Genomic DNA, 27,849 nt, shown 5'->3' on the forward strand with positions numbered 1-27,849 from the left:
TTGAAGTTCACGCAACTTCCTCTTCCTTCTGTCTGCTGGGAGTGGAAGACGTGGTTGGTGGGCCGGCTCTCCCTGGCAATTGGGTCTTTCTATTCCAGATACTTGCTCAGTTACTGTACAGCATTTGGGGGAGCAAATGTCTCACCACAGTAGCCATTTTGCCCACCTTGACATCTTCACCTCATGGCTGTGCACTTTGCCCCGGTAGAAGTGACTTCCTCTGCCTTCTGCCTTGCTTTTATCCTTCTCAGAACATACGAGGTGTCGTACGCATGCAAAATACCATCCTGCAGTGGCGCCGTCAGATACTCAGGGTGGAAACGTGTAAGATATTCAAACCTGTAATGATGCACCAAAGAATACTCTGCAAGTACTGACAGCAATATGTAATCAGAGAATGAATAAAACTAAATGTTCTTCCCAACTCGTGTGAGGTGAAAATGTTGATTTTCATTGATAGTTGTAGTCAGGGAATAAGGGGGTCTGGGCCCCCAGCTGCCCTAACGTGGCCTCCGCTGCAAACCCCCCCCCCAGCTGAACCATATTTTACTCAGAACTCTCTCTTAGATTGCACGTAATCTCGAGTTTAATTTTAGGTCCGACTTTGATCACACAAGTCGGATTATGACTGAACATTCAAACTGAAATTTGCGTGTTATGGTTGTACAAAGTTGGACTCAGGGACCAAATGCAGCCTGCCACAAGGTCCATTTGGATCAAAAAAATTTTAAAGTAAAGACATTCTTTCTTTTAGAATTGTTATCAGAAATACTTAGTACAGGGTGTCAGTGTGGCCCGAGAATGAAGAAGCAGGGACAGATGTAAACAGGCAACAGACGTGAACATCACATGTTTGGGGCCAGTGGCCCGTCACACCCACTCCTCCTTCCTCCATCGGTCTGCAAAATGATTCGGTTCCCAAACTGAGAACTACAAGTGACCAGTGGAGGACAGCAATATGTCGTGTAACGTCCCAGTTACCCGAAATAAATAAAAGAGGAAGGCGGTATCCAACCCACTTTACGAAATTAGCCCACACACTTCTGAAGAGCTCACTGTTTTTAATTGGAAAACATCCGGACGGCTTGTGCTCCGCGTGTCAGGTGCCAGAGACGGTGCAGCATGTTCTTATTTCGTGTCGATGTCACAACCGGGAGAGGCAGGTGCTGATGGAACAGTTGGGGCTTGGGGAGGTGACAGTTGCAGCCATCTTGGAGGCGGGGGGAGAGGCAAGCGTTGGCTGTTTGAGTTTTTAACAGCCACAGGACTGCAACAGAGTGTAATGGGAGTAGTGCTGTGAAGAGCCAGCAGGAGGCAGCAGTGCAACTATTGGATGCAAGTTGCCGTTAAACAGCAATGAAGTAGAAAGAAGAAGAAGAGCCCACTTTACGTAATGACGTAGACACAGCGTCACCGACGAGCCGAAAATGGCGGAGTATCTGGCATCCATTTTCGGCACAGAGAAAGACAAGTAAGTTTTATGTTTTATTTTAGTGGATTTTACTCCATAAAACGGATTAAGTATAACGCGAGCGTACCGTGATGTGACTTTAACGGTAACAAGGCTCCCCTAGTTGCCGTAGCTCGGCGGAATGTCCAAATCAGGCTTACGTTAGCAAGCGGAAGCTAACGTTCGGCTAACGCATTGAATGGAACTCATGAAATATGGTTAGCTAACCTCCAGCTTGAGGAGGCTGACCATTTGTGTCCAAATGTGTTTGTTTTAAATGATACATGCGCGTTGAAAAGTAAATACTCGAAGCTTTCTTCGCACATTGTTAATAAGCTCGTAGTTCGTGTCCTGATTATTTAATGTTAATTAACTTCCTAGCAAACTGACCACCGCCGTGCTAAGACGGATTGTTTTGTTTCCCTTCACCGGTGGAGAGCAGCAAAAGCTCCCCGACACGTTTGCAGCACAGCAACTCTTAAAAATACAGAGATATTTATGTGTTTGGGATGATGATAACATACATATCTTCAAATGAATTGCTCTACGTGTTGAATATGTTATTACCTATTTATTACTGATACTTTTCCCAATTATTTATATATATATATATATATATTTTTTTTTTAATGAGATTTTAAATGTTACTAGTCCAAGGCATATCTTCAGAATGCTTGCTCTGTGACCAGATTTTGTGGTTTAAAATCAAGAATTGCTTTTTATGTATTTGCAGGATATTTGTATCTCTCTCTATCTATCTATCTATCTATCTATCTATCTATCTATCTATATAGCCATCAAGTTATTTTGGCTTGTAGTAATTTTGGTACCAACTATGTTTTGCTTAAAAAAAATCCGTCAACTTAAAAGCAAAGTATCTGAGTTTCACCCAACTATTTCTGCTCTTTCAGAGTCAATTGTTCTTTCTACTTCAAAATTGGAGCTTGCAGACATGGAGACCGCTGCTCGAGATTGCACAACAAACCAACCTTCAGTCAGGTGAGTATGCTGCCAGTTGGAACTTATGAATGCGTTTATAGAGTATTGTTCTTGCTCGCTGTGAAGAAAAACTATAAAAACAGATGTCACTGGCTTGTACACTAGCGTTTGCCGAGTAAATTCCTCAGCATGCTTTAATGTTTCAAACGTTACATTTGATTTCACGTTATGTGACGCAGTCCAGTTTAAGATATTTAGCTTTTTTCTGTACTGAATGAATCTTCTGTCCGGAAGGATTTATTTTTCTAAACCAGTATCACTTGTTAGTTTTGCTAGAGTCTTGAAATGACGTTGCAAGTCAAAACTCTGACCGTAAATCTTGTTCCTTCTCTCTGCAGACCATCTTGATTCAAAACATCTACCGTAATCCTCAGAACAGTGCACAGACAGCTGACGCTTCACGCTGTAAGTCCCCGGTTTTTCTCCGCAACCTCCCTTTGTGTTTCTTAAAAGTGGTGCTCACTCTGTCCTAACAGCCGTTGCGATGTACCGCTCCTGTTATCTCTTCGTTCCTGCTCTTAATTGGCACTGATTTGAGGCCTGACATGGCGGAAATCTATGGAAAATAACCGTCGCTAGTTTCCGATATTCGGTCGCCGGGAGCTTGTAGATATACAGTGATGACACCACTGTGATGTCACCATCGGCATACTTCTTAGGAAGTGATCTTTTTCAGTACAACTCATTCAAGCTAAATAAAATTGTGAGCTACAGTTGATGGTTAAGACAACTAAAATGCACAAAATACCAAGAGAAAACCCCAATAAATTTGAAAGTAGCCATTTCCGATACCTCGATCGCATCAAAAACAACGGGGTGTAATAACCAAGGATCATTATTATTGAGAGAAACATTTCTAATCACATTTTTTTTCCTCCCCAGCTCTTTATTTTGGTTGATATGTCACAGAAGTTTACGTTTTGTATTTCAGACCATTTCCCTCTTGAACATTTCCCTTCATAACCTTCAAAACTCTGCCCAGTCTGCTGATGGTTTACACTGTAAGTTCTCCCTTCATATGCAGGACCCTCCGGCACTGACTGCATTGTCACACCTCCCCACATAGATTCGGCTTGGTGTAGAGCACACGACCTCTAGCGACACCTAAGGCATCACATCATTTCCTGGAATTTAAATGAACCGGCCACATGCTGCCACGCATGTTTCCTGGCCTCACTCCAAGTCTCTGTGGTGTAGCAATGCACCCAGCTTGTTTGAAATCTTTCATTTTTCTGATGTAAAACTGACATCATGTCCCAGGAGAGTTGAATCACGGGCAGTTGGATGGGATTTTAGCTGCTCTGGGGTGCTGGATGATAGCAACCTTGATAAAGACCCCACGGAAAGTGAACATCTTCCGGTTCTGTTGTCCTGGATTCAACTCTCCATGGTGAACCATGAACAGGGAATCTGATATGATAAAACTTTATGGCTTTGTTCTAACTTTGTGTTTTCAAAAAGAAGGACACAGTATCTGCCTTGAAATCTTAAAAAAACAGGTTCTACTTCACCTAAGCCCACTGGAGGAGGAAGCTGTCCTCCAATAGCCAGGGGTTGTGATGAATGAGTTTATTACTGACTTGAAAACATGTCTCGATAACATGTGTCATACCCCTTTGCTCAGCGTTCCATAAAGAAGTAAAACGCTCACCAGCTGGGAAGAGGCTCTGCTTTTTTTGTTGTTGTTGTTGTTGTTGCTTCTGCGATACACTGAATTGCTAATGTCAAAGAGGGCAATATTACCCTTTCGGTTGATGTTTCACAGGTAAAATTTGTTATAGCGAGAAGCATCACGCCATGTTGCCACAGTGTAGACTGATAACCAGCGCTGGCCACGTAGCCGTGTCGTGACCGTCTCTTGTTGACATATTTCAGGTGCCGTCAGTGATGTGGAAATGCAGGAGCACTACGATGAGTTCTTTGAGGTAGGTGACCTTTTGTGCTTCTTCGCACCACACATGGCACAACATGATGTTATCTGGCTTTTGTGAACCGATTACAGCTGAAGCAGCAGCAACATGACATTGCCAGAATGTGTTTTTTTGCTGATGGGCAAGAATCATTTATAGGTTCAGGGGCAAATATTTACACAGCAGTGAGATGCAGCAGCTGTTGCTGCCTTGACACACACGGATTGGGCCGAAAAGAACACATTTGGTAACATTTTGATCATCTTGGTATGAAGTAATCAACCCGAACTGATACTTTGTTTGGTCGTTTGGTGAAGATAAGAGGAGAAGAAGAGTATATGTCAGTTGCTTCACATTTAGGTCGACGTGTTAAAATGGGCCTCGCGGCAAGGACCACGAGAATTGTTCTTTGACGAGGTTTCCAAAATGAACTACCCCAAGCTCATTTGAACTCAAAATTCTCAAAGGTTTGAAACAAATTGTGAACGCTATCTGTTATTTAATTTCAAACATAAAGCTCCGCCTCCAGTGGATGCGTTTTGCTGCAGAAATAATCATACTAAATATGTATATTATTGAGAAAGGTGGGGAAAACTCCTTGAGATGCAACTTCTGACAAAATGTAAGATAACACTTTTGATACTTTAAATACTGAATTATCCTCCAGGGATTTATGTATTCAGTAACAAACTGAAAAACTGGAAATTGACCCTAAGTTGAATTTTCAGTGGGAGTGGAAGCAAGTAATGCAAAGGAAGCCCCTTCCAGAAGCGTGATTATTTTTGGTGAGATGTCACATATTAAAATATGTCAAATATTGTAGCTCTGAAAGCTGATGTTGACATTTTGAGGACGTGATGTAGTCGTTGCCGAAGCCTGCAGTCTCTTGAGACAGTAAAATGCAAAACACTCGCAAGGAAAATTCTCCCACTCTCACGCAGCATGCAAACTTATACACGCACACTGAGGCTTGTTTGCAAAGAGAATTTGGTTTGACCGTCAGTGCAGCTGAGAGTGGAGTCATTCTCTCTCTTCCCGCTTTTTTATATTTGCAGTCTCTCGCCTCAAAATGTCACTTGACTGCTAACGTGGCTAGTGTCCTCAACATGTACTGATGAAAGCCAGCACCTCAGAGAACGCGTTGCCACCGATTCATTGTCCTTCTCTTCCACTGGATGCAGGAGGTGTTCACGGAGATGGAGGAGAAGTACGGAGAGGTGGAGGAGATGAACGTGTGCGATAACTTGGGCGACCACCTCGTCGGCAACGTCTATGTTAAGGTTTTGGATTAATCTGAATGTTTTTGTGAGAGGAAGCACTGATTAAAGCACATAAAAAAGCTGTGTTTGATGATAATGTGATCTAGTTTGGAGTGGCAGGCTTGTCATATTGAGACCTGTGGTGCTACTGCCAGCTGTTTCCTGAAGTTATTTGCCTTCTTTCTGTGTGCAGTTTCGTCGGGAGGAGGATGCAGAAAAAGCTGTCATGGACTTGAACAACCGCTGGTTCAACGCCCAGCCCATCCACGCAGAGCTGTCCCCCGTGACCGACTTCAGGGAAGCCTGCTGCCGCCAGTATGAGATGGGGTCAGTGGCACCGGCAGCTGCCTCAGTTGTATTGTTAATTTCTTCTTTGTGTTGTATCGAGCGGTGAAGGGGTGAGTTGTAAATCCTGGAATCCATGAGCCCCACAGCTTTGTTGTTCTGCTATAATTTCCAATGTAAAAATGCGCTTCAGTGTGTCTTTGCACACAAAACACATCACCCTCTCAGCGCGCTATTGTGTTTCTTTTCAAAACCTATATGTGCCGATCGTCTGAGCTCCCTTTTGTTCAGAGTAATTAGGAAGTCTCAGGTTGGATTTAGAGCAAGAGACATATGGATGAGGGCTGCTTTGTCAAATCATGACCAGTATAACCGGTAACACCAGTGTAGCTGCTTATAGGTGAAGAACACTATAGCTTTCTGGGCTGTGGCATCTCTACTGAACCTGCAGTCAGTAATAGACTGGCATCAAACTGCAAGTCATGGCTGGGGTCAAGTGTGCAACTGGGAGCCAACTGTTCCCCCTGGCACTGATTGTGCCCTTCACGTGTTTTCCTACAGGGAGTGCACCCGAGGCGGCTTCTGCAACTTCATGCATCTGAAACCCATATCACGGGAACTTCGTAGGGAGCTTTATGGCCGCCGCAGGAAAAGGTATGCAAGTCCAGTTTGACATGTATATTTAAAACAGGACTTGACTGGGTTGACTTAAAAAAAAAAAAAAAAAAATTGAATGCAAGTTGATCATCTCTTCATCTCACCTGACAGGCACCGTTCTCGCTCGCGTTCCCGGGAACGACGCTCCCGCTCCAGGGATCGACGACGGGACCGTGAGAGACGAAGGTCGAGGGACAGAGAACGTTCTGGAAGATTCTGAAGGAAGCCAAGACTGACACAACCCCCACCAAATCCCTCCCTCTTAACCCTGGCAGTGAAAACAAACTTATTTTCTCTTTTGGTGAATTGTTGGAAGTGTTTTTTCTTTTATTCATTTTTTTAAGATGAGCTTGTGTCGCTTTCTCAATAAAACAGATTTGTAACTCTGCATCGGCGTGTGATTGTATGAGCATTTTCATTTCTCGCACACTTCTCCATCGAGTATGGGGGGGGGGGGCAAAGATGGAAAGGTCTTAAAAATGATTTTGATTCACAGTTTTTGGTCATGTTTATAAGAAAAGAGTCAGCTCCCATTCCTGGGAACAGCTGATGCAATGTTGGCCCAAGTTTGGTCAGCCTTGCTAATCTCTGCTACTTTCACTTTCGTTATAGCTGGTCAGTGTGACAGCTGGGGGAGGATGGTTTCTCAGGGTGTATTTATAATCTTTATTAAATGCCATGTATACACTTAAATTCTTGTGCTATATAATTTGGTGTTACCCCACTATTTGGCCATAATTGCCCCAAACTTAACTTTTAAACCTTAACATTTTCTCTTTAAATTCCTACTGATCTCATCGGCTTTTCTTATGTTAATAAAACTCTAATGAAAAGCTTTTCAAGGTGCCACATGCATCAAAGTCCCTGCTGTGAGTGTTTGGTTAGTAAAAGGTAAACAGATGGCGTAGACAACTTCGCCTCGGCCCTTTTCCCAAACCCTTATCGAGAAATCTCCGCTCTGATTGGCTGAGAGGACTAAACAGACGCCCTCGCAGCAGCCAATCAGAGAGCACCGTCTCTACGCCCACGTCCTCCCAGCTCTGTCCACGTGCGTAAGTACCAAAGCAGCTCGCTCTCGTCGGTTTCCTGGTCTGCGGCGGTAGCGAGCTCCTCTCTCTACTGGGACCCCCAGCGCGGTTTTTAACGTTTTTATTCCGGCACATTTAAGTAAAAGGTGAGTAAGAATTGATGAATTGTAACACTACGGGCCAAAAAACCGCGACCTCGATAAATTAAAACGCGTGGGTTAAGACATTTACAACGGGAAATCTGATGCAATAATGCAGCTGCGCAGTACAGATATTTTTTTTTTTTAAAGAAAAGCTAAGCATCTAACAGAAACTTCCTCCACATAGAACACATTGTTAGTGAGAGATATTTGTAGCTTCATTGTGTTTATCCTTAAGCCTTGACGTTTGTTTTTTTTTTTCTTGACATTTTTATTCCTTGAAATCAATTCTGGTTGTGTTTCCGCTGCTAATCGATGCGGCACCATTTAGCGTCAATATTTGATGTTATAGCGAGAATACAGGCGAATATTAATATTTGAATTGTAAAAGGTTGACATTTATTTATTTATTTTGCCAGGTTAATGTGCTTCTTGTGGGAAAAAAAAGCCCCTAATATTAATTAGTACGCCTGAACAAGTGGTAAACATCCTTAACATGTGCATTGAAATACGAAGTATTCACATTTGGCAACATTTAATTGTTGCCTGTACTTGCATTTTGCCTGGGAAAAAAAAAGTCTTTGCTAACGAGTGAAATAGCAATAAATAAAATACTTCAACGTGTCACTCTCTGGCAGTCGTCATCACTAGTTCTCCTGCAGCTCCGTGACAGTGTTAGACTATCAGGGTCATATGAGGTTACTGCAGTCAAAAGGAATCCTACTTTGGGTCTATCTGACGTGTTGGGCTTTCAGGTTACATGTTTACATTGCATTTCTATAACCAGCATTCCTCTTGTTCACATTTGGCCCTCCATTTGTTATGGCCCAGTGAATATCTATGGACTGCTCCTCCTCCTGTCTAATACTTTGGTAGAATTTGTGTCTGGCAGAGCAGCAACTTGATTGCCACCTTTGTACGCTAATCATTAACCAGTGTTATTAACAAAGTAGATTAACAATGTTGTAATTTAATCAGATAACAGTCTGTTTGGATCTGATGGAAAAAATCCCAGTACCATTCGCACCCAGTCGCCAGCACTGATCAGGTGGTTTATTTTTTTGGTTGTTTTTCAAAAAAAAAAAAAAAAAAGGGGGGGGGGAATGCAGTTTCTTCTCATTAAATCTTGCGGGTCTTAACTTTTATGCAGCCTGAGCTCTCCGTGCTGCATGTGGTCTCTCAGGGGATCATGTTGCCCCGCTGAACCCTGCCCCCAGGCCACCCCTCATACCACCAATGCTTTCCCATATTTACAGCCACAGCAGTTCCGTCCAGCGTGACTTTGATTAGCAGCACCGCCAGTAATTTGGTTAACAGCTGAACTTTTAGGGATGAACAGGATATTTTCGTGTAAGTGACCAGGTGGGTTTACTACTCAAGGGCAGGAGTAAACATTTGTTTGTGAAGGCGTTTCACAAATGTTTTGTTGCTCAACAGCAGCATATTAGGAGCGAGGTTCTCTCCCACTGAGAGCTTCAGAAAACGTGGTTGGATCACGGCTGACAACATCTGAACTCAATTGTGAGGAAAGAGGGGCCTGTTTATGTTTTAAGGGGCTGGAACCCATCAGATCATTGCCTCTAAAATGTAGTCTCCTGCCAGCAAAAAAAAAAAAAAAGGTTTTCCAACATGGAGTTTAGTTGGTAATAAATAACTGAATTTTAGAGCTCCTTTTTATCTGAGAAATATCAGTCTTTTCTCTCGAATCTGGATGGAATTCAAGCGTGTTCCCCACGTGTCTGCTACAGTGAGGAAACTATGCGAATATGAACCCTGCTCGCACTCACTGGTCCTTTCTGACTCATTACTTTACTCATCATGAAGCTCATCGTGCTTGTCACCTGTGCAAGTGGGAAACCCGAAGCTAACTGGCAATCTAAACCTCAGAAAGAAGAACAGCAGGGCGTGTTGCCAAAGCATTTCAAAACAGTAATTATGACGCAGCATTAACGGGGGGGGGGGGCGGGGAGTGGCTTAAAAGTTTGTTTTTCTCTACTGCTTCAGTGTGTTAATCCTTAAGCTTTGGGTATTGTTTTTCCCTCTATACTCATTTTTTTTCATGCATTTTTTTTAAAGAGTTTCATTTGCCTTCAGTGCCTTCTTTGTTCTTAAAAAGGCATGAAAATTGCTATTTTCTCAAGGTCATGTGTTAAACTTTCGTCACATATTTGGCACCAACCCACCTAAATCCATTCTAATGAGCATAATAACGGTTGGTTACCAAAAGCAGGCGATCACATGCGCCGTCTTTTTCACTTAATACAGGATTAAATGACTCCTTTTTATTGAAGCAAAGCGTTGAAGTTGTCACCTCTAAAATGTTTGCATTGGCATCAGAAGTGCAAAAGAACTTCATGTGTTCTTTTGTTTAAACACATAATTTCCCTGATGTTTTTAATAACAATCAAAAAAGCTCCAGGTCATGTGTTTTACGGACGAACTGAAACATAAATCGCGTTATAACACGGCTGATGTTCTCCGGTCATTCCAGGTTAAGCCATGCCGTCAGTTCCCTTGTCCAATGAAATCCCGGTCTGCCCTCACGCTCCCAAGCTGCATAACCACGCCAACGGAGAAGTCAAACTGCGTGAGGATTTGTTCCCCCTGAACGGCATCGAGAAGCTCCCTGCGGCGGAGGACACCAAAGAGATGAACGGTGACCTATCGCTGAACTCAAAGAGCCCATCTCCTGAGAGGAAATGGATCCGGCCGGACCTGCCCAGCCGCTGCAAATGGAGCCTGGGAGCCTCAAAAGCCGACTCCCCTCATGCACAAATCCCAAGGTGAGTCCGGTACTTACTCGCATTTGTATGTCAGCTCGAGAAAGCGGCGAGCTTTTTATTTCCCAAACTACTGGTGACACTTGACTTATTTTTTTATTTGTTACACTTGACTTATTAAAAGACAGCAAAATGTTTTCATCGTGTGACAGTTAAAGGAACAAGAAAAACCGCTTCAGACGTGCAATTGTCTCTTCTCCCGTGTGTGAATGTGCTTGCTGAACCACTTCTCTTGTGATGCTCTCTCTTCCCAGAATGGTTTCGCCAGCCATTCTGCCAAACATCCTGCACAGGATCGGTGACACTCCCTTGGTACGGATCAACAAGATCCCCAAAGTGTTTGGACTCAAATGTGAACTATGTGAGTCACCTGGCGCACAAGTCAAGGTGTGGCGTTTGACTGACTGCCACAATGTAAACAGAAATGGTTTGGTTAAGAACAGTGTTGATATTTAGATAACTATGTAACACCTAAAGGTGGTTGGGATCATTTCTTCCCTTGTAATATGCAATTACAGTGGCCAAGTGTGAGTACTTCAACGCCGGTGGCAGCGTCAAGGACAGGATTAGTTTGCGAATGGTGGAGGATGCAGAGAGAGCAGGGATCCTCAAACCTGGCGACACCATCATCGAGCCCACATCTGGAAACACAGGTTATTACATGACACATGTTTGTGTTTGTGAGCACGTGTGGGGCCACATAGGCGGAGGTGGGGGCTTTGAATGGTATTTTAATTAGCTGAAAGCTACAGTGTCGTAAAACGTGTGTTCACTTGTCTTCAGGAATCGGATTAGCTCTGGCAGCGGCTGTGAAAGGCTACCGCTGCATCATCGTCATGCCTGAGAAAATGAGCATGGAAAAGGCGAGTCCTCAAACTCCGCCCCCCACAAACACTGACCTAATTTTGCTGTGTGTCTGTGCATTTGGAGCTGATGTAACTTGAACGTTGAATCTGCAAAAAAGTCACCTTTTTTGAGTTCAGTTATAGGAACGAGTCAAACTGCTCTCGTTTTCCCGGTCCTCGATGCAGGTGGATGTCTTGCGAGCTCTCGGAGCCGAGATCGTCCGCACACCCACAAGCGCTCGTTTCGATTCGCCAGAGTCACATGTGGGTGTCGCCTGGCGCCTGAAGAATGAGATTCCCAACTCTCACATCCTGGATCAGTACCGTAACCCCAGCAATCCTCTGGCTCACTACGACACCACCGCTGAGGAGATCCTGGAGCAGTGTGATGGTACGGACCAGGACACAGAAGCACAGTGGTGGGGAAAAAGTCCAGAGAAGTTAGAAATCAGACTTTAATCTTCCCTCCTGCTCAGGTAAAGTGGACATGCTGGTAGCTGGAGCCGGTACAGGAGGCACCATCACAGGCATCGCTCGCAAACTAAAGGAACGCTGCCCTAACATCAAGGTGAGTCGTCTCTGACAGTTTGCAGACAGCTTAAGTATCCTGATCCATCTCCTACCTTTTTTAAAAATGGATACCATGAGAGCTCTCAAAAGGTAGTGCCGACAGCTCTCCATCCCCCTCTAGTGGCTGGTTGGAGTACAGGTTAAAACTTTTGCTTGCTAAAGTTAAGTCCCATGTGGCCACATAGGCCTCGATTTGAGTGAGTTTGTCACAGGTCTTTTCAAATGTCGTGTGTAGATTGTCGGCGTTGACCCGGAAGGCTCCATCCTAGCCGAGCCGGAGGAGCTTAACAAGACAGATAAGACCCAGTACGAGGTGGAGGGCATCGGCTACGACTTCATCCCCACCGTGCTCGACAGATCCGTGAGTTCCACTGTTTTGTTTTGCTTTTATCCGTCCCTCCTTCCATTTTTCTCTGATTTCACGGAACACGTCTTTATGTCCTCTTTTCAGGTCATCGATACCTGGTACAAGTCCAATGACGAGGACTCCTTCAACATGTCTCGTATGCTGATCAGAGATGAGGGCCTGCTGTGCGGTAAGAACCAAAAAGGAAACACGAGGAGGGCAGGAATGTGTCACTTGTCTGCTCTTGTCTGTGTGACTCATTCCTTTGTTCCTAACAGGAGGCAGCTCTGGGACGGCCATGGCAGCTGCGGTAAATGTGGCCAAAGAATTAAAGGAAGGTCAGCGCTGCGTGGTCATCCTGCCAGACTCCATCCGAAACTACATGTGAGACACACACAATCACTCGACAATGAGCAGTAAAAAATGTCGCACAGTTTTTGTAGTGTTCTGGGCCTTCAGATGTTTGTTGTTCTTTGTGCAAATAAATCTTTACGAAATCCAAATCCAATAGGTCAAAGTTCCTGAGTGACAAATGGATGGCCCAGAAGGGTTTCCTGAGGGAGGAAGATCTCATGGTGAAGAAACCATGGTAGGTAGAAGGTCACATTCGCCGCTCGAGCCACATCTCCTCCACGGGTCACTGCTTATGACGTCCTTGTCTCCTGCGTACGTCAGGTGGTGGAACCTAAACGTGCAAAGTTTGAACCTCTCCGCTCCCCTCACCGTCCTGCCGTCTGTCACCTGCCAGAGGACCATCAAAATCCTCAAAGAGAAGGGCTTCGACCAGGCGCCCGTGGTGGACGAGGCCGGGTGAGTAACCTGTTGCCGTACTGCAGTGAACAAACAAGGACCTCAGCACTACTCAGTACTGCGTCTTGGAAAGGATGCAAGTTCTAACATGTGCTTGTGTGTAGGGTAATCCTAGGCATGGTGACTTTGGGGAACATGTTGGCCTCTGTTCTGGCGGGAAAGGTCAGACTGTCGGACACGGTCAGCAAAGTGCTTTACAAGCAGTTCAAACAGGTCAGACCAACTGTCCCTCCTTATCAGGAATTGTGTCAAAGGAAGTGTGTCATGATGATGTGTAGATAATTTGGGTCAGAGGTGGGATCTCCTTCTCAACATGTCCTTCTCCTTCCCGTGTTTCCATCCATGTCAGATCCGTCTGATTGACAACTTGGGAAAGTTATCACGCATTCTGGAAACGGATCACTTTGCCCTGGTGGTACATGAACAGATCCAGTGTAAGTACAACATCTTTTCCACAGGGCTCTCACACTTTTCTCTCACAAAAAAAAAAAAAATTGAGTGAGGCGAGCTCTCTGTGGAACTGGAAACACCCCCTAGCGGTGATACAAAAAAACTACACGCCCAAGCTCCAAACCCTTATGAAATTCATACTGGAAAAATATCTAAATGAGTTTTTGCAGACTACATACTGCACATACTAAATACAATAAACTATTCCCCCACAATGCATTGCACACAGGAAATGAAGGAGTTTATGGTAAATGTTCAGTTGTAGTTTGTAGCGACAGAAACATAAAAAAAACACGTTGGACAAAAATCGTCTTATGTCACACGTACTGCATTCGCTCATTATCTGTTGATTTGATTTTGTTCTTTAAATACTCCACCTGCCAGTCAGTGTCCAGCGTGTGTTTGCGTTCAAGCGATTATTGTGTCAATCCCGTTTGCAGGCACGAGGTCAGGGTCTGTAGCAAGGACGCAGTATTGACTGGTGTTTAACCTCATTCACATTTCGGAGATAGCGCGGCTCTGGCTGAGGGAGGCCACTCCCTAACGGCTGCTTCACGTGCGTCAAAGTCCAGCTGCCGAGGAAACGTTCTTGTTCAGCAGCTGTATCAGAAGAACCGCTGGTTAGGGTTCCAAACATAAACCATCAAAAAGGTAGAAGGACTGAATTTGTGAAGCGCATCCGTCATCACTCTCCTTTCTCCCTCAGATTTGACAGACGGCTCTCCCAGTCTGAAGCAGATGGTCTTTGGGGTGGTCACCGCCGTTGACCTGCTCAACTTCGTCACCGTCCGGGAAAGGAGAGAGCGGTCCCTTTCTGAGTCCACCGACGACCAGTCCTACTAAAACACACCGTACACACACTTGTACAGTTCTGACAGTGACGATACAGACAAAAATGATTGTTTCCCAAAGATGGTAAAATATAATCTCATATAGTTTTCGATTGAGGTTCATTCTTTTCTTTTCCAGTTGAAGAACTTATTTTCTTTCTTTCTTATTTTTGTTTGAACTTGAATCTTGATGTAAAGGAGGATAGATGTCTTGAAGATGTTAAGCCACACTTACTGCTTGACGCAGCAGCTGATTGTTACTTCGTATATCCCGGTATCTGCTTGTAGTGCTGAAAGCAAAACTTTTTTTTAAGTTTGTACCTTGTCGAAAGCTTTTTTTTTTTTTTAAATATCATTTTAAATATTGATGCATTTATGTTGCTGTTTTGTGTTAAAGCTACATGGTCGTCCAACTTGCGGCCATTCGTTTTGATTTATAATTCGACAGAAGACAGATTTAAAACAATGAATGCACTCATTCGCTGTTAATTGGGCTCAGCGGGGGTATATGTGCTGTACATACTAGCTTGTCAGTGTTGTACACTGTGCTGCTTTTCTTTTGTGTGTGTGTGTGTGAGACAAAATTAGACATGGCATAATCTCTCTATTTACACTGAATTGTGTGTTCTTTTCCGCTTTCTTAACGCACAACGCCAGTAGTTCGACCATCAAAGTGTATGCAAGAAATACTGCATAGCCTGTTGCATCTTTTATTTTATTTTCTGTAATGAACATGTATCATTAAAAAAGTTAAATGAAATTCAGTAATTGTTATTTTGTAGCAATCATGATGTCATCATTCATCTCTGGATTTAGAAATTTAAAACGCATTTATTTTTCAAAGTAAAAGCTTTAAAACTGTCCTAAATGCTGTGGTATGTAAAAGTAGAATGGAGGAGGAAAAAAAATGTAAGTATGTTTATTTTTTTGTGTGTGGGTTCATTTTTTAGAAAACTGATACATATAATATATAGCGCTTCTTTTTATGTTTAACATCTGTGATTTGAATTTAAAAACATCCACATGTACAATTTAAAGCAATAAATTTAAGCCTTGAATACAAGATGTTAAATGGCTCATTTACCTGTGGTGGGTGTGAATCAACCACATCTCACCTCCAAAGGAGTTTCTGCACATTCATGTTTACATCCTTGTTTTATGTCTTTAAAACTACATCCGTGTAATATTTAATGAGGAAATTAATGTCCGGATCCTCCCACAGGCGACGGCCACAGACAACATAACCTCAAGTGTGGATATAAATATTCTAAACGCATAAGAAAACTTCATTTCTCCGTGTTCGGGTCAGCAGCTTAATAAGAGTCATTAATGGGCTATGTTTGTGTCTGCCATGTGGGTTGTGGCGCATGAAAAGAACCACTGGTCCTTCCATGTCGGCGGTGCTCAATTGGGACTTTGGGATGTAAAAGTAGAATATCGAGTCCGCCCTCCCCAACGGTGCGCGCTGACAGATTAATGGAGCTTCCCCCTCTACGTTGGCAGGGTCCAATCAGCGCTGTCAATGCAAGCCGTTGACCGTGGCGATGTATGTGCTGTGTGGTCGCTGCTGCTACGAGCGAGGCTAGACAGCCAGTATGGCGGAGGAGGGCAGTGTGTACGAGTTGGAGGGATTCGAAAAACAATTACAGAGTTTGTTAAAACGCCACTCAAGCGATGAGTTGCAAGCCGACGGTAAATCGTTTTGCTCCGACTACTGTAAGGTAAGGAGCCGCAGCTGAAGTTGGTGACAGGCTTGTTGTCGAAGATAGGAGCGTATATTAGCCGACTCCCCTCCCCCAGAACTGGTCGTAACACTGCTAGCATTAGCAACAGGGCTTGTTAGCTCGCTTACAAGAACGAGTCGTTACCGTTTTCAACACAAATGCTTTCTCTATTTCATTTTAACATCTTGACTGGTGAACCAGGTTCACAAAAATGTAACGCACTAATCAATTTTTTTGTGTGCCGGAAACTACTCACTGTACACAAAGCAAGCTAACTCGGCTAATCGCTCGAGCCAGTTGCCCAGCTAGCCCTGAATTTGCCAGCAACTTAGTTTTAATTAGATAAGTGAATGTTGAGCAAATCACCGTTTTGCTAAATGTGCGCGGTTAGACGGCATGAATGGCAGTCGCTTAAATGATAAAAATGTCACTGCTGACGTTGATTAATAACTAATTTAGAGTTGCCCTGTGATAAGTAATTAGCTTGCTCCTATCAAACATTTGCCAAGTAGTGTAACTGTTGTAATGTTACATGGCATGTGACGTAACGGCGGATGTTCGGTTGCATGATAGCATGCCTTTCTACGCCGAATGTTCATTATTGTTACAACATAAAATAAATAAATCCAGCGAGCATAAACCACTTAGCTTATATGTTAGCTGTCTGGATTGGTGTAAATGTTCTTCTGTAACAACATGAACTGCTAGGCTATTAGCAAATCAGTTAAGCTAGTTCCATATGCAAAAATAACTCGGGTAATCATAAAGGAATATCTATAATATTCAACTAGTGTGTTTCACAAGCATTTTGATGCCTAAATCTGAGCTGTCATGTGGCATAACCAGTAGCAGCGTAATTTTGTTCTATATTAGATGGACTGGAATCTGTGAACAACTTTATTGACAGTAGGCATTCATAGGAATCCAGTGGTGCACAGAACTGAAGGCTCTCCACCATTAGAGGGCAATAGAAGCTTAAATGATTATTCCAGGAGTATTTGTGGGGTTGCTCTGAAATTATTCATGTGTCGGTCCTTTTTATTTTTATGTCTTGACCACAGTCATGGCTTGAAGGTGTGTTTCTGGTTATCCATCCCAAAGGCTAATTCTTTGCAATGCTTTGAGGGAGTTTAAAAAAAAAAAAAAATTGACATTGATTTCTTTCTGCACCCAAGGATGACCTGAATAGATTTTGGCTAATGACACAGCCACTCCTTTACTTACAAACACAATGGTTGGAAGGAAATATCATTGTATCTGTCAACACTCTGCAAAGGCCAAATCTGGGCCTTAAACATATTCAGTCACTTTTATAATCTCAGTGTAACTTTGCCAAACTTATCAAATGATACAACACGTTGATCGTCCTTGTGCGGTAGGTTTTGACCCATCTTTTTGCCACTGTTTCTCCACGCAGGTGGTGGAGGAATATACCTCTCGCTGGCAGGTGCCACTCCCTCAGCTCAGGATCCTTGAGATGGCTCTCTGCTACTTTGCCCGAGCCTCCTCCTCCTTCACATCAAACTGTGACCATGTACTCCACACACTCAGTAGTCTGGCTTTGTAAGTACACAGCCCTCCCAAATTTGTTTGCACAATTAAAAGATGAATCAATCTTGAGACATTTGCTTAATGGACTTCCACTGAATGGCGTCTTAATTGCACTCATTTAGATGTTGGATGCAATTCAGTCATTGATTTTATTGACTTAAAAAAAAAATTCTCATATTAACATGCACCCCTGGACGTTCACCTGTAAATTACAGGCTGAAATTACATCGGGTGAAACATAATTTCTGAATAATGGAGCTACCTACGCTCGAGGCTAGTGTTTCGTAACTGTTACCTCTGACCTTGAATGTGGAACTGTGCACTTTTAAGTCCAGAGCGGAGCCAGGCAGCAACATCTTTTCTCTCAGCACAGGTAACATAGTTTAGGCAATGTTACCCCTTCAGCACAGGCGTACTGGGCCGGTGTCTGTAGACTTCTGAATGTCTGCTGATACAGTCATATCAAAACAGTACAATGAAAACTGATTGTGTTAAAGGGTACGCGCGAGCAAATTTGTAAGCCGGGAAAAGTCAGTGTCTTTTACACGAACACAAAAACTGGATTATTCGCTACAAATTGGCCTTGAAGATTGGAGATGTTTCATGCTTTTTCAAAAATGTGGTGACATGAGAAATAAATCTTCATCCCCTAACAGGAGTGTTTTTGAATTGCTGCTGTTCCTCGATGAGAAAGACTTCCACCAAGAGCCACTGAAACACTTCACTGTTACATTCCAGGTGGGTGGGAAACCCAAGACATTATATAGTTGGAAATTCGTTTGTGAATGATTTGAAATCTGCATTTAGGGGTTTTCAAATGTATTTTTTCTTTGTTTTTTTCGTTGTCCCCGGTCTCTGTCAGGAATGTCATTCAGCACTTGCGAGGCATCAGAATGTTCACTTACTTCAGGTGGAGCGTTTGGTTCGGGCAGGTGGTGCTTGGGCCAGCTCAGCCTTACAGGCAATTCTCAGTGAGTCCAGTTTACCTCAGAATGAAGGTAGGTAACATTTCTGTCCAACGCTGGCCTACAATTTCTGATCACGAATGGAATTTGCAAATGCATGTGATCTAGTTCAGTTTTTAGCGTCTTTTTACTATGTGTTGCTTTGCATTTTCACATGTTCTGCTGAATAAAGTTGTGCTCATAATTGTTCGCCTTAAAAACTGAGCTCTGTTAATTTGCTGTGGTTGAATGGCATTCAAATGTAAGCACTTCAATTTCAGCCTAATATCTGGGTAGAAGCCAAGAATTGAAGGATGTTGCATGCTTTGAAGAGATTTTATTTCTTTGCTTGCTATGAATCTGTTCACACTGGTTGCTTCTTTGAAATCTCGCTCACCTTTGCCAAATTAGCAGAATTCAAACACTCAAAATATCCATCCATCTCTTGACCTTCCCTCAGTGGACGGATGCCTCAGCTCTGAGCTGCCGGTGTTCTTCGAGCTTCGGGTGCGCTACCTTTTATCCTGTGAGCGGGTTAGTGAGGCTTTAGCCCTGGCTAAGTGTTGTGCTCGGCATCCCACAGTTGGGCAACACTTGTTCTTCCTCCAGGTCTACCTCACATGGCTTTACAAGACATCACAACATGATCGTCTTCATAAGGAGGTGGGTGTTTTGAGAACATAAAAGATTTTCAGCTCAGCTGTCATTTCTCCTACTCCAAGATTGCATTTATTAGAAAGACTTTTTAAAAAACAAAACAAAACACTGAACTGATGTGCCATTTTTCAGGCCGACCTCAGTGGCAAAGATGCCGTGCACATCATCTGTAGTTTGGAGAGTGACGAAACGGACGAGGTGCTGCTCGGCCTCAGCCGAGCTTTCATCTATCAACAGCTTAGCAGGGGAGACATGCACTATTTGTGGTAAGCAAATTTAGTTTTCATGCTAATTTAATGAAAGCAAACCCACAATTAATTCTTTCAATAAAACTTAAACTCCTTATGCCAGTGTAAGTACAACCCTCATCTCTTGTGGCCCCTGCAGTGATCTTGTTTTCGTATGGAGTAAACTTCACAGCCGGTCAAATACATCCAAACAAGCTTTACTTGAGGAGAGCCATCAGCTGATGCTCTCTGCCACCAATGTTAGCTCAATCTTCCCTTTCATCAGAGTCATTCTGCAAGAGGTGAGAAATTTTGATTCATTAAAAAAAAAAAAAAAAAAAAATATATATATATATATATATATATATATATATATATATATATATATGAAAATAAATATACATTCTCATTGGACTTGGATGCTCAACAAGCCATTTGTTTCTGTTCTACAAGTTGGGTGAAGATGGTATCCAGTTTTGTGTCGAGCTTTGTGCGAATGCACTGGAGTCTTGCCTTCCCTGTGATGTCGTCACCAAGTCACTTATCTACAAAACCATCGCCGGCCTGCTGCCCAATGACCTGGAGGTCTGCCGGGCTTGCGCTCTTCTCGTCTTCTTCATGGAACGCACTGTCGAGGCCTACAAGATGATGTACTTGCACTACATGCATCCTGACCAGGAGTACCATGTCGAGTGCAGTCCCATCAGAAACCACATTCGCTTTGAAACCCTGCAGGTAGAGCGCCTGTATAATTAATGCCCGTCATGTGAAAAGCATAGTTGTGCACTGATCCTCATGATGAACTGTGCTGAATGGTTCCATAGTGGAACACATACAGGCTAAAATACTTTTTAATAAGTGTTCCGTGTGCAACACGCTGAACAATTTCATGTGTGATTCGTTTTGGGAATTTTTGTAAATATAACTTCTGTATTCTATACGTCTATACATAACTTCTGAATGCAGCTTTTTAAAAAAAAAAAAAAATTCTGAATATGAAAGTAAAATGGCCTCTGGTTATTTTGGTGATGGTCTACAGAGTCGCATGGTGTGCATTGTCTTGTACTGCAGCTTCAGTCGATGTAATTACACCTGGCCAAATAATGATAGCATACAGAGGTGTAAACACAATTCCATATAACTTATTCCTCATGCTGTCTTTGTACAAATAGTTATGTAATGGGTTTTTGTATTTCTTCTTTACTCAGGTCTTGAAAAAGGACCTGTATTTTGACCCAGAGTTTTGGAACCTCATTGCTTTGCGGACCAACTGTTTGAAGCTGATGAATGAGAAGGAGGTTGGTGCTGCCCTTGAGGAAATTTTGGAGGAAAAATGGCTCCCTAACTATTGCGCCAAAGAGCTTGCTTCAGTATCAAGCACATCAGTGGGTCCAAAAGAAGACAAAGGGCAAGCATCAAGGAAACGCCAACAGAAAGAGGACAGCGCTGACATGGCGCCTAAAAGGCTTAAGGTGGGCCAAGGCAGAACACAGCTAAGTGTCGACCACGCTGTGAGGAAGAAGAGCAAACGGGGGTCACGATATATTAAAGAAACATCTGAGCCGTTGAGACGTTCATTTTGGCAGTTGGACAGAATAAAGGACAATGCGGCCATTGGATACGGACAACAAAGACGCACGACACGACTGTCCGAGAAGAATCGCCCAAAAAGAAGAATTAAAAAGCCCAAATGGCTTCTAGAAGACTCTGGTACTCTGGAAGAGAATTACGTTCCCTCGAAGATGAGAAAACATAGGTTGAACTATCAAAAGGACATTCAGTCTTCTATCGTAAAGAGACCCGAATCTGGTCATATGAAGAACAACTCTAAACTGTCAGTGAACTCACATTTAAAGGCAAGGGAAAATAACACCAAGCACCATAAGGGATTTTCCTCAGACTGTAATAAACCATCCGCTCCACCTCAAGTAATTCTTGAACTTTCATTGCCAGACAATGAGCTGATGGGAACATTCACTGAAGACACTTGCAACAGACAGAGAGGGTACCCCCAAATGCTTTTTTACAAACCAACGGTGAAGGTACCATCCACATCGCAGCCTGTCAAGGCTGTACATGGCAAAGAAGTCATTCTTAGAGCGAGGGACGCAAGCATGTTTGTACAACAGTTGCACTGTTATGTTCGGCGGCAAAAAGGAAAGGGTAATGGGCCAAATATTCATGGCTCTGTATCAACAATCACACGCTCCTCTGTGCAGGGAAGTCCTCCCAAAGATGCACAGAGAGAGCTTTGTGAGACGCCCGATGTTGAGATGAAAGATGGGCTTATCTCACGGACCACAGCAGCCGCTGAGCCGACAGAAGTCTCAGTTTTAGAAAAAATCTCTCAAGCTCAAAAACCAGTAATGGTCTCTCAAAAGAAAGCCTCAGCAAGAGAACTCTTTGAAAAGTCTGTCATTGACATGAAAGTTGGCGCTCCGACATCGGTTGCCGCTAAAGTGACAGAAACTCAAATCTCTGAAGCTCAAAGCACAGCAAAACTCTCTCAAACCAAAGCTTCAGCAATCGAGCTCTGTGAAGAACCTGCCGTTGAGATGAAAGTTACAATTGCTTCACAAACGCCAGCCCTAGCTAAAGTGACTCAGCCTCCAGCTACAGATCAGGTCACTAAAGATGAAACTGTAGATGTCTCAAAAACCGCAGTGGTCTCGAAGACCCTAACGGTGCAAAGCAGTCAGGTGGGAATAACTGAAGAAATCCCGCTACTCTCCAGCGCAGGCAGCATTTCAGGTACCGGAGCTCCACGTCACATTCCTTCCCAAGATGTTTTTTTCAAAGATGGAGAAACTTTTGTAAATCTAGATGGAGGAAAAGATTTAATATCGGTTTTCTCTCACTCCGGAAATGGCCAAAAATGTGAAGTCAAAGCTATTGAGAGGGACGCACTGCTTGAGGGGAATCAATTTGAGGTGACAAAAACGGAAGCCGCACCTCCAGAGTCTGACAATATAAATGACATATCTGACTTGACATTGGTGACTGAGATGGTGGCTGAGTTAACACCTGCTGAGCTCGCCCGAGATCTGGAGAGTCATAAACGACAGAACTCTGCTGACAGTCCCTCCAAGGAGTCAGTGATGTTGCTTGAAAGTAAGGGGAACGTTCCCTATGAAATACGGACTACCTCCAGTTGTTCTGCACCAGAACATGGGGCTTTTGTAGTTGCTGATTGGCAAAGCCGGAACAAAGAAGTGGAGATGGACGATAGTTTTTCAGAATTGCCTGAGAACAGTGAGTCGATGGAAATGATACCAGAATCTGAGGAATCCAAGTTGGAGTTCTGTTGCACCTTTTGCAACAAAGTCTTCAAGGGTAGCCGTGTGGTAGCTCACGCAATGTTCCATTTCCGTAAGGATGAGTGTATGTTTTGTGGGACAATGTTCAGAGATGACCTCCTGGCCATGATGCACCTGTCTGATCATATAGAGAAGCTAAAAAGGAGTAAAGAGTCCGCAGGCAACATAGCCCAACAAAACTGGGTGTCTGAGACCAAAGATGTCTCCACACCCAAGACCTCTGCCAAAACTAAGAACACAAACACGTCTCCCGGGCATCGTAGAAGCAGGAGGTTGAGGAAATCCTCTATCTGCCCTAAATCTTTAAGCCACTCTGCGTCAGATTTAAGTCCGTCTCAACTCAAAAAGTTGAGATCTAATGACAAGTCAGCTGATGATCAGTTTTTACGACAAAAGAAACCAAACAAGCAGTTTAACAAGGTAAACGGACATATCGGCATAAAGAAAATGAAGCGAGGCACTTTGCAATCCGAAGCCAAGCAACTAATCCCACAGCAGGAGGTCACACAGGACAAAGTAAAGGATGGAGCCGTGAGTCCTGCCATGTCAGAGACATGTGATAAAGAAGAAATTTGTCCTGGGACATCAGTTAGGCAATTGAAAGAGGTTCATTGTTCCAGGGAAGATAACATGAAAGAAACTCTGCAGGTTTTGAAGACTGACACAAAACAAAACAAGAAGTTTTCTGAAGAGACAAAGGTTGAGCCTCTAGAGCAAGTTTGTTGCCCTGTAGATGGATGCACTTGGTTTACAGACCTGTCAAAAAATCGCGTCGCCCTCCTGTACCACGCCCTGGAAGATCACTATGGTGACGTCAAACCTTTGGAATTGTCATTCCAAATCGCAAACAACAAATGCAGTATTTGCATGAGAGTTTTATGGAGTTTTGAACATTTTCAGCACCACGTCGAAAGACACAGACTCATTCCTCGGCACCCGTGCCTTCATCAGGGTTGTACCGCCAGGTTCAAAAGCGGAATGGAAATGAGACGGCACGCCAGGAAGCACAGTCCACTGCAGGCAGTGTGCTGCCTACCTGGGTGTTCTAAACTATTTATTTGTCTTTGGGCACTGAACCTTCATGAAAGAGAGCATTATGCTTCCAAACCCACAAAAGCAGCCAAGAACACAAACTTTCAAACGAATAACAAACAGGACGACGCACAGGTCTGCAAGAAACAGAGTCATAAGTCAAAGGACGCCAGTGCCACCACAGCTGAGAGTGTCAAGACCGCTCGTAAATTAAGAGGGCAAGCCACTCACAATTTGTCGGCTGAAAAAGATATTGCCGTTTCTTCTCTCTCAACAGTCAAAGAATCTGAGTCAAAGCAACAGCTGAAAGTGAAAAGTGAGTCCAAGGATTCCCATGTGTTGAAAAATCTGTCAAACAAAGACACCACCAGAAAGTCAACTGGTCCCAACCTGCGATTGAGGCACACATTACGAAAAGTAACAAAGACAAACATGTCGACCAAAACTCCTAAATTCTTCTCGTTGCCTTTGTTAAAACGCAATGGCAAACTGAGGCATAAATTAAAGAGACAGGTCAAAGTAAACACAAAAGGCCATAAAAGGAGAGGCCGTCCTCCCAAGCCCAAGAAAGCTGTGCATGACGAAAACACAACCACTGGTGGAAAAAACTGTGACTCTCTCCAACACAAAACTGCCCAGATTCCTACAGACCCACCTGAAACGGCAGAAATGCAAACGGTGAGCAAGAGGTTAGAAGAGGATAGCCTGCAGGTCCAAGATGTCATCAAAATTACAGAGACATCAAATGATAAACCAAAGTCCAAGATATCTTTGAGTGAGGAGATTAAGTGTGATCAAATGGAACAAAAAGGGACCTCGCACAATGACTCTAAAGGTAACGTTGCGGCCGAGGGCTTAAATCAGTTGATGGCTACCACTTTAGCAGACAAATCACAGAAGTTAACAACTGACAGTGTGAGAAAAATACTGAAGAGACGCTACGCGCCAAAAGAAAATGGTCAAAATGCCTTTTCACATTCCAGTAAAGCAAAGAAGCGCAAGATTGAAAATAAAGTGGATGCAAAGACTGTCAAGAAAAAACGTCCTCGCAAGGACCCGGAGTTCTCTACAGGTTCGAAAAATTCTGACGAATCTAAAGTTGTGGCCCTAAAAGTAGAAAGTTCCGCTGACGACGAGGGAAAAACAAAGGTGGAAAACACAGACTCAACACAAGTCAGCCCCAGTGACTCGAAGCCTGCCGGCTCCACGAACACTCATAATGCCCCCACCACTTCAGGAGAGGAAAAGCCCAAGAAATGTCATTCTTCTAAAGAAGGAACAACTAAAATAGCTTCTTTAGACTCAGGCAAGAAAAATAAGCACAAGGTTAATAATGACAGGGGGGCAAAAAAGATGAGCAAGAAAAGCGAGCCGCGCAAAGACAGAACATCTGCTTTAAAAAAAACCAAATCTGCGCCACAGGTCGAGTCCAAAACATCATCAGAAGAAAATGTTCCTGATTCGGATCAAAAAGAGGCCAAAAACCCCATTTCTACAACTCCCACTGTGACAGCGAATGGCATTGAAGAAGTATCGTCCTCGACGACCACCTCGAAGAACACACAGGAGAAAAACTCCAAGGAATCTCCTGTGAAGAAGAAGTCCAACAAAGCTAATGAGGCTAAAAAGAAAGAGGATAAAATAAAGGTCAAGAAAAAATGTCAGGACAATTCTTCTGCCACTAAAGTCTCACAGGTGACCGCGGCCCAAGCAGAGCAGGTGGAGAGCTCTTCCGGTGAAGATGGAATCACTTTAGGAAAGATACTTGGGAGGCCTCGTTACTCTGACAGCTGTAAATCAGTAATCGTGGATCAGAAACCCACATTGTGCATGGACACGCTCGCCGAATACGGAAAGAAGCCACACATGCGCGTCCCACCTACAGCGTACCTCGACGAAAGGTTTACCACCATGCCAAAACGAAGGAAGGAGATGTCGTATTTCCAGTCTTCTCCTAAAAGTCCCCCTCAGGTGCAGGCCTGTGTCCCGGCAGCTCTGCAGAGACAGCGATGTGCCAACTGTTTCACTACCTTCAACAGTGCAGAGGAGCTGCAGAGTCACCGCCAACTCCAGGGATGTTCGAGCCTCTTTGGGTTCGACTCGGACGAGGAGGGTGAGTACAAAGTGACGCGAGTCGGTGACGTTTGATTTCACTTGATACAATTATTGATCTTTTTCAATTACATCTTGAATAAAGATTGAGAGGAAAAGATTTATCCCCACCACCTTACTCTGAAACGAACCACTTGACATTGCAACAGTCCGTCTGGACTTAAATCATGCGTGCGTGCAGCAAAAGTGCTTATTTTGAGCCCAAACCTTCCCGAAACCTAACGAAAGGCTTTTCGTGCTTGAACCAGACACCTCGTAAAGCACGATGATGCGTAATGCTTTTGAAAGCCACATTCTTGCAAAATTGGCTGTTGGTAGCACCCTCTGTTATCAGGGGGCTGTTGATGAGTGAGGAAGGGGCCACTCTTGCTTATTTTGTAAAATCAAACATTTTTATGTCCTTACTTTTTTTTTTTTTCAATTTTATTTTAAATAGTTTGGATTCAATTGTTTTGTTTTGTTTTGTTTTTTTCTTGTGTCTTTTAGGGAATAGTTGAATCGGTCAGCTTAATTCAGAGTGACTTGGATGCATAATAGACTGACCCGTGTTCCTGCATGGAGCTCTGGATGGATGACATTTGGACATCTGAAGTTGCCAGAGGAGGAAACGGAACGAACTGCGAAGGGGTTACCTGAATGTTGCTGCAGCACGTGCCTGTAATGGAAGGACTGGGAGATAGCCAGTCAGTAAAAGACTACTGAACAGTCAAGACTTTTAGCAGAACAGCTAGTACTGAAGTGCCTGCTCTGGAACCACCACACTGTTTCCAGCTGCTTCACCTGGTTTGGAGATGAAACATTGTGGCTTATAAAGACTGGACTTTCGAAAGCTGTGAAGAAAAAGGAAAAACAGACGCCAGACGAGGATGCTCCTGCAATCACTAGGATACATGTTTTTCACATCCGTAAGCCATAAACTTACATCGTTTGCTTTTTGCACTCATGAGATTTTGTTTCTGCCTATTCTAAAAATAGGATTGTACAGTCAAGTGTTTCAAGGTTCATGCTATTTTAACATCTTACAGTTACTTAAATTAGACTAAGTCTAAAAAAAAAAAAAAAAAGAAAAAGTTGTAAGGTTGCTGTATCAGAGTTGTGTTCGGAAAGTTTTTATGAATAATTCTTGTTTTAAATACTGTCTCGAGGATCGAATCGGCCCATGTTGCTTGTCCTCATCGGGAGTGACCAGTAGGGGTCAGCGTGCTCAACTTCATGTTATCCCCCCCCCCCCTTCCTAAATATGAAGGGTATTAGCAGCATTCACAGCTCCTCCAATGGATTCAACAAATGAAACATCAGATGAAAAATAATTCTGATTGCCTTGAGCCACCAGGGCTGATCTAGGATTTGGCTGCTGGCGAGCAGCTGACAGGCACTGTTAGAATTATACGATTAATAACGAAGCTGTCCGACCTCATAGAATCACCAATTTCTCTTTCTAGACCGAATGATTCCTGATGATGAGGAGTCATGATGGATTGCCAGAGTTTTAAGTGATAGCGGGAGACCGCAGCAGTCTTTTCATGCGCAGCAGCAGGTTCTATTTATTTGTTTTATTTTCTATATTTTGTAAATATTAGAAGAGTTTCAATTGCTTATTATCGAAGGGGTTGCTGGAGCTGGATTTATATTTTGTTCTTGCGGAGAAGAATAAAAGTTATTTCAAAGATCATTAATTCTGTCAGATGGTTGCAGTGTGTTTGTCCAGCAGGATTACGCCGTAACTATGCACAGGAATTTCACCAAACTCGATGGAAGATAGTAACACGAGGCCCAAGGAGGAAACCATTAAGTTTGAGGGTTGATCATGGCTGAGTATGTATCAGAGGATGAAGACTTCTGAACAAAACCAAGATCCTGATCATTTGAAGCACACAGAGGAGGAGATGCAGGTTGTGGAAGATAAGCGGGCAAGATGAAGGTATG

At 43.5% G+C, this 27,849-nt stretch overlaps 3 protein-coding genes across 3 annotated transcripts; all 3 read left to right on the plus strand.

The window, feature by feature from the left end:
* The first annotated feature begins 1,333 nt into the window (after nt 1-1,333).
* On the plus strand, nt 1,334-6,948 carry LOC147272603 (splicing factor U2AF 35 kDa subunit-like). Its single transcript, XM_086204286.1, has 8 exons — nt 1,334-1,471; nt 2,362-2,449; nt 2,788-2,854; nt 4,325-4,374; nt 5,541-5,639; nt 5,812-5,945; nt 6,465-6,557; nt 6,672-6,948. Exons 1-8 carry the CDS (start codon nt 1,428-1,430, stop codon nt 6,778-6,780), a joined length of 684 nt encoding a protein of 227 aa, XP_086060412.1. The 5' UTR covers nt 1,334-1,427; the 3' UTR covers nt 6,781-6,948.
* Nucleotides 6,949-7,584: 636 nt separating this feature from the next.
* On the plus strand, nt 7,585-15,422 carry cbsa (cystathionine beta-synthase a). Its single transcript, XM_086196329.1, has 15 exons — nt 7,585-7,734; nt 10,220-10,511; nt 10,763-10,869; nt 11,027-11,161; nt 11,292-11,371; nt 11,540-11,744; nt 11,830-11,921; nt 12,159-12,284; nt 12,375-12,459; nt 12,548-12,653; nt 12,781-12,858; nt 12,945-13,079; nt 13,184-13,292; nt 13,429-13,513; nt 14,236-15,422. The coding sequence occupies exons 2-15, from the start codon at nt 10,228-10,230 to the stop codon at nt 14,370-14,372; spliced, it is 1,764 nt and encodes a 587-aa protein (XP_086052455.1). The 5' UTR covers nt 7,585-7,734; nt 10,220-10,227; the 3' UTR covers nt 14,373-15,422.
* Nucleotides 15,423-15,834: 412 nt separating this feature from the next.
* Nucleotides 15,835-27,829, plus strand: LOC147272605 (uncharacterized). The gene is made up of 10 exons (XM_086196439.1): nt 15,835-16,080; nt 17,501-17,646; nt 18,291-18,372; nt 18,497-18,632; nt 19,039-19,241; nt 19,368-19,501; nt 19,623-19,764; nt 19,916-20,197; nt 20,671-25,924; nt 26,410-27,829. Exons 1-10 carry the CDS (start codon nt 15,955-15,957, stop codon nt 26,418-26,420), a joined length of 6,516 nt encoding a protein of 2,171 aa, XP_086052565.1. The 5' UTR covers nt 15,835-15,954; the 3' UTR covers nt 26,421-27,829.
* The last annotated feature ends 20 nt before the right edge of the window (nt 27,830-27,849 follow it).

Source organism: Aulostomus chinensis, chromosome 1, assembly GCF_037954235.1.
Source record: "Aulostomus chinensis isolate RoL2024-O1b breed Wild chromosome 1, RoL_Achi_v1.0, whole genome shotgun sequence".
Classification (NCBI taxonomy): domain Eukaryota; kingdom Metazoa; phylum Chordata; class Actinopteri; order Syngnathiformes; family Aulostomidae; genus Aulostomus; species Aulostomus chinensis.

What these genes read in the sequence shown, in the direction of transcription:
- LOC147272603 (XM_086204286.1), top strand. Translation starts at nt 1,428, where the DNA reads ATGGCGGAGTATCTGGCATCCATTTTCGGCACAGAGAAAGACAA. An exon ending in ACTACGATGAGTTCTTTGAG is followed by an intron (nt 4,375 to 5,540) that starts GTAGGTGACCTT and finishes CACTGGATGCAG; the next exon opens with GAGGTGTTCACGGAGATGGA. An exon ending in TATGGCCGCCGCAGGAAAAG is followed by an intron (nt 6,558 to 6,671) that starts GTATGCAAGTCC and finishes CTCACCTGACAG; the next exon opens with GCACCGTTCTCGCTCGCGTT.
- cbsa (XM_086196329.1), top strand. Translation starts at nt 10,228, where the DNA reads ATGCCGTCAGTTCCCTTGTCCAATGAAATCCCGGTCTGCCCTCACGCT. An exon ending in AACGCTGCCCTAACATCAAG is followed by an intron (nt 11,922 to 12,158) that starts GTGAGTCGTCTC and finishes TGTCGTGTGTAG; the next exon opens with ATTGTCGGCGTTGACCCGGA. An exon ending in TTTACAAGCAGTTCAAACAG is followed by an intron (nt 13,293 to 13,428) that starts GTCAGACCAACT and finishes CATCCATGTCAG; the next exon opens with ATCCGTCTGATTGACAACTT.
- LOC147272605 (XM_086196439.1), top strand. Translation starts at nt 15,955, where the DNA reads ATGGCGGAGGAGGGCAGTGTGTACGAGTTGGAGGGATTCGAAAAACAA. An exon ending in TTTGCTCCGACTACTGTAAG is followed by an intron (nt 16,081 to 17,500) that starts GTAAGGAGCCGC and finishes TTCTCCACGCAG; the next exon opens with GTGGTGGAGGAATATACCTC. An exon ending in CAGTTTACCTCAGAATGAAG is followed by an intron (nt 18,633 to 19,038) that starts GTAGGTAACATT and finishes ACCTTCCCTCAG; the next exon opens with TGGACGGATGCCTCAGCTCT.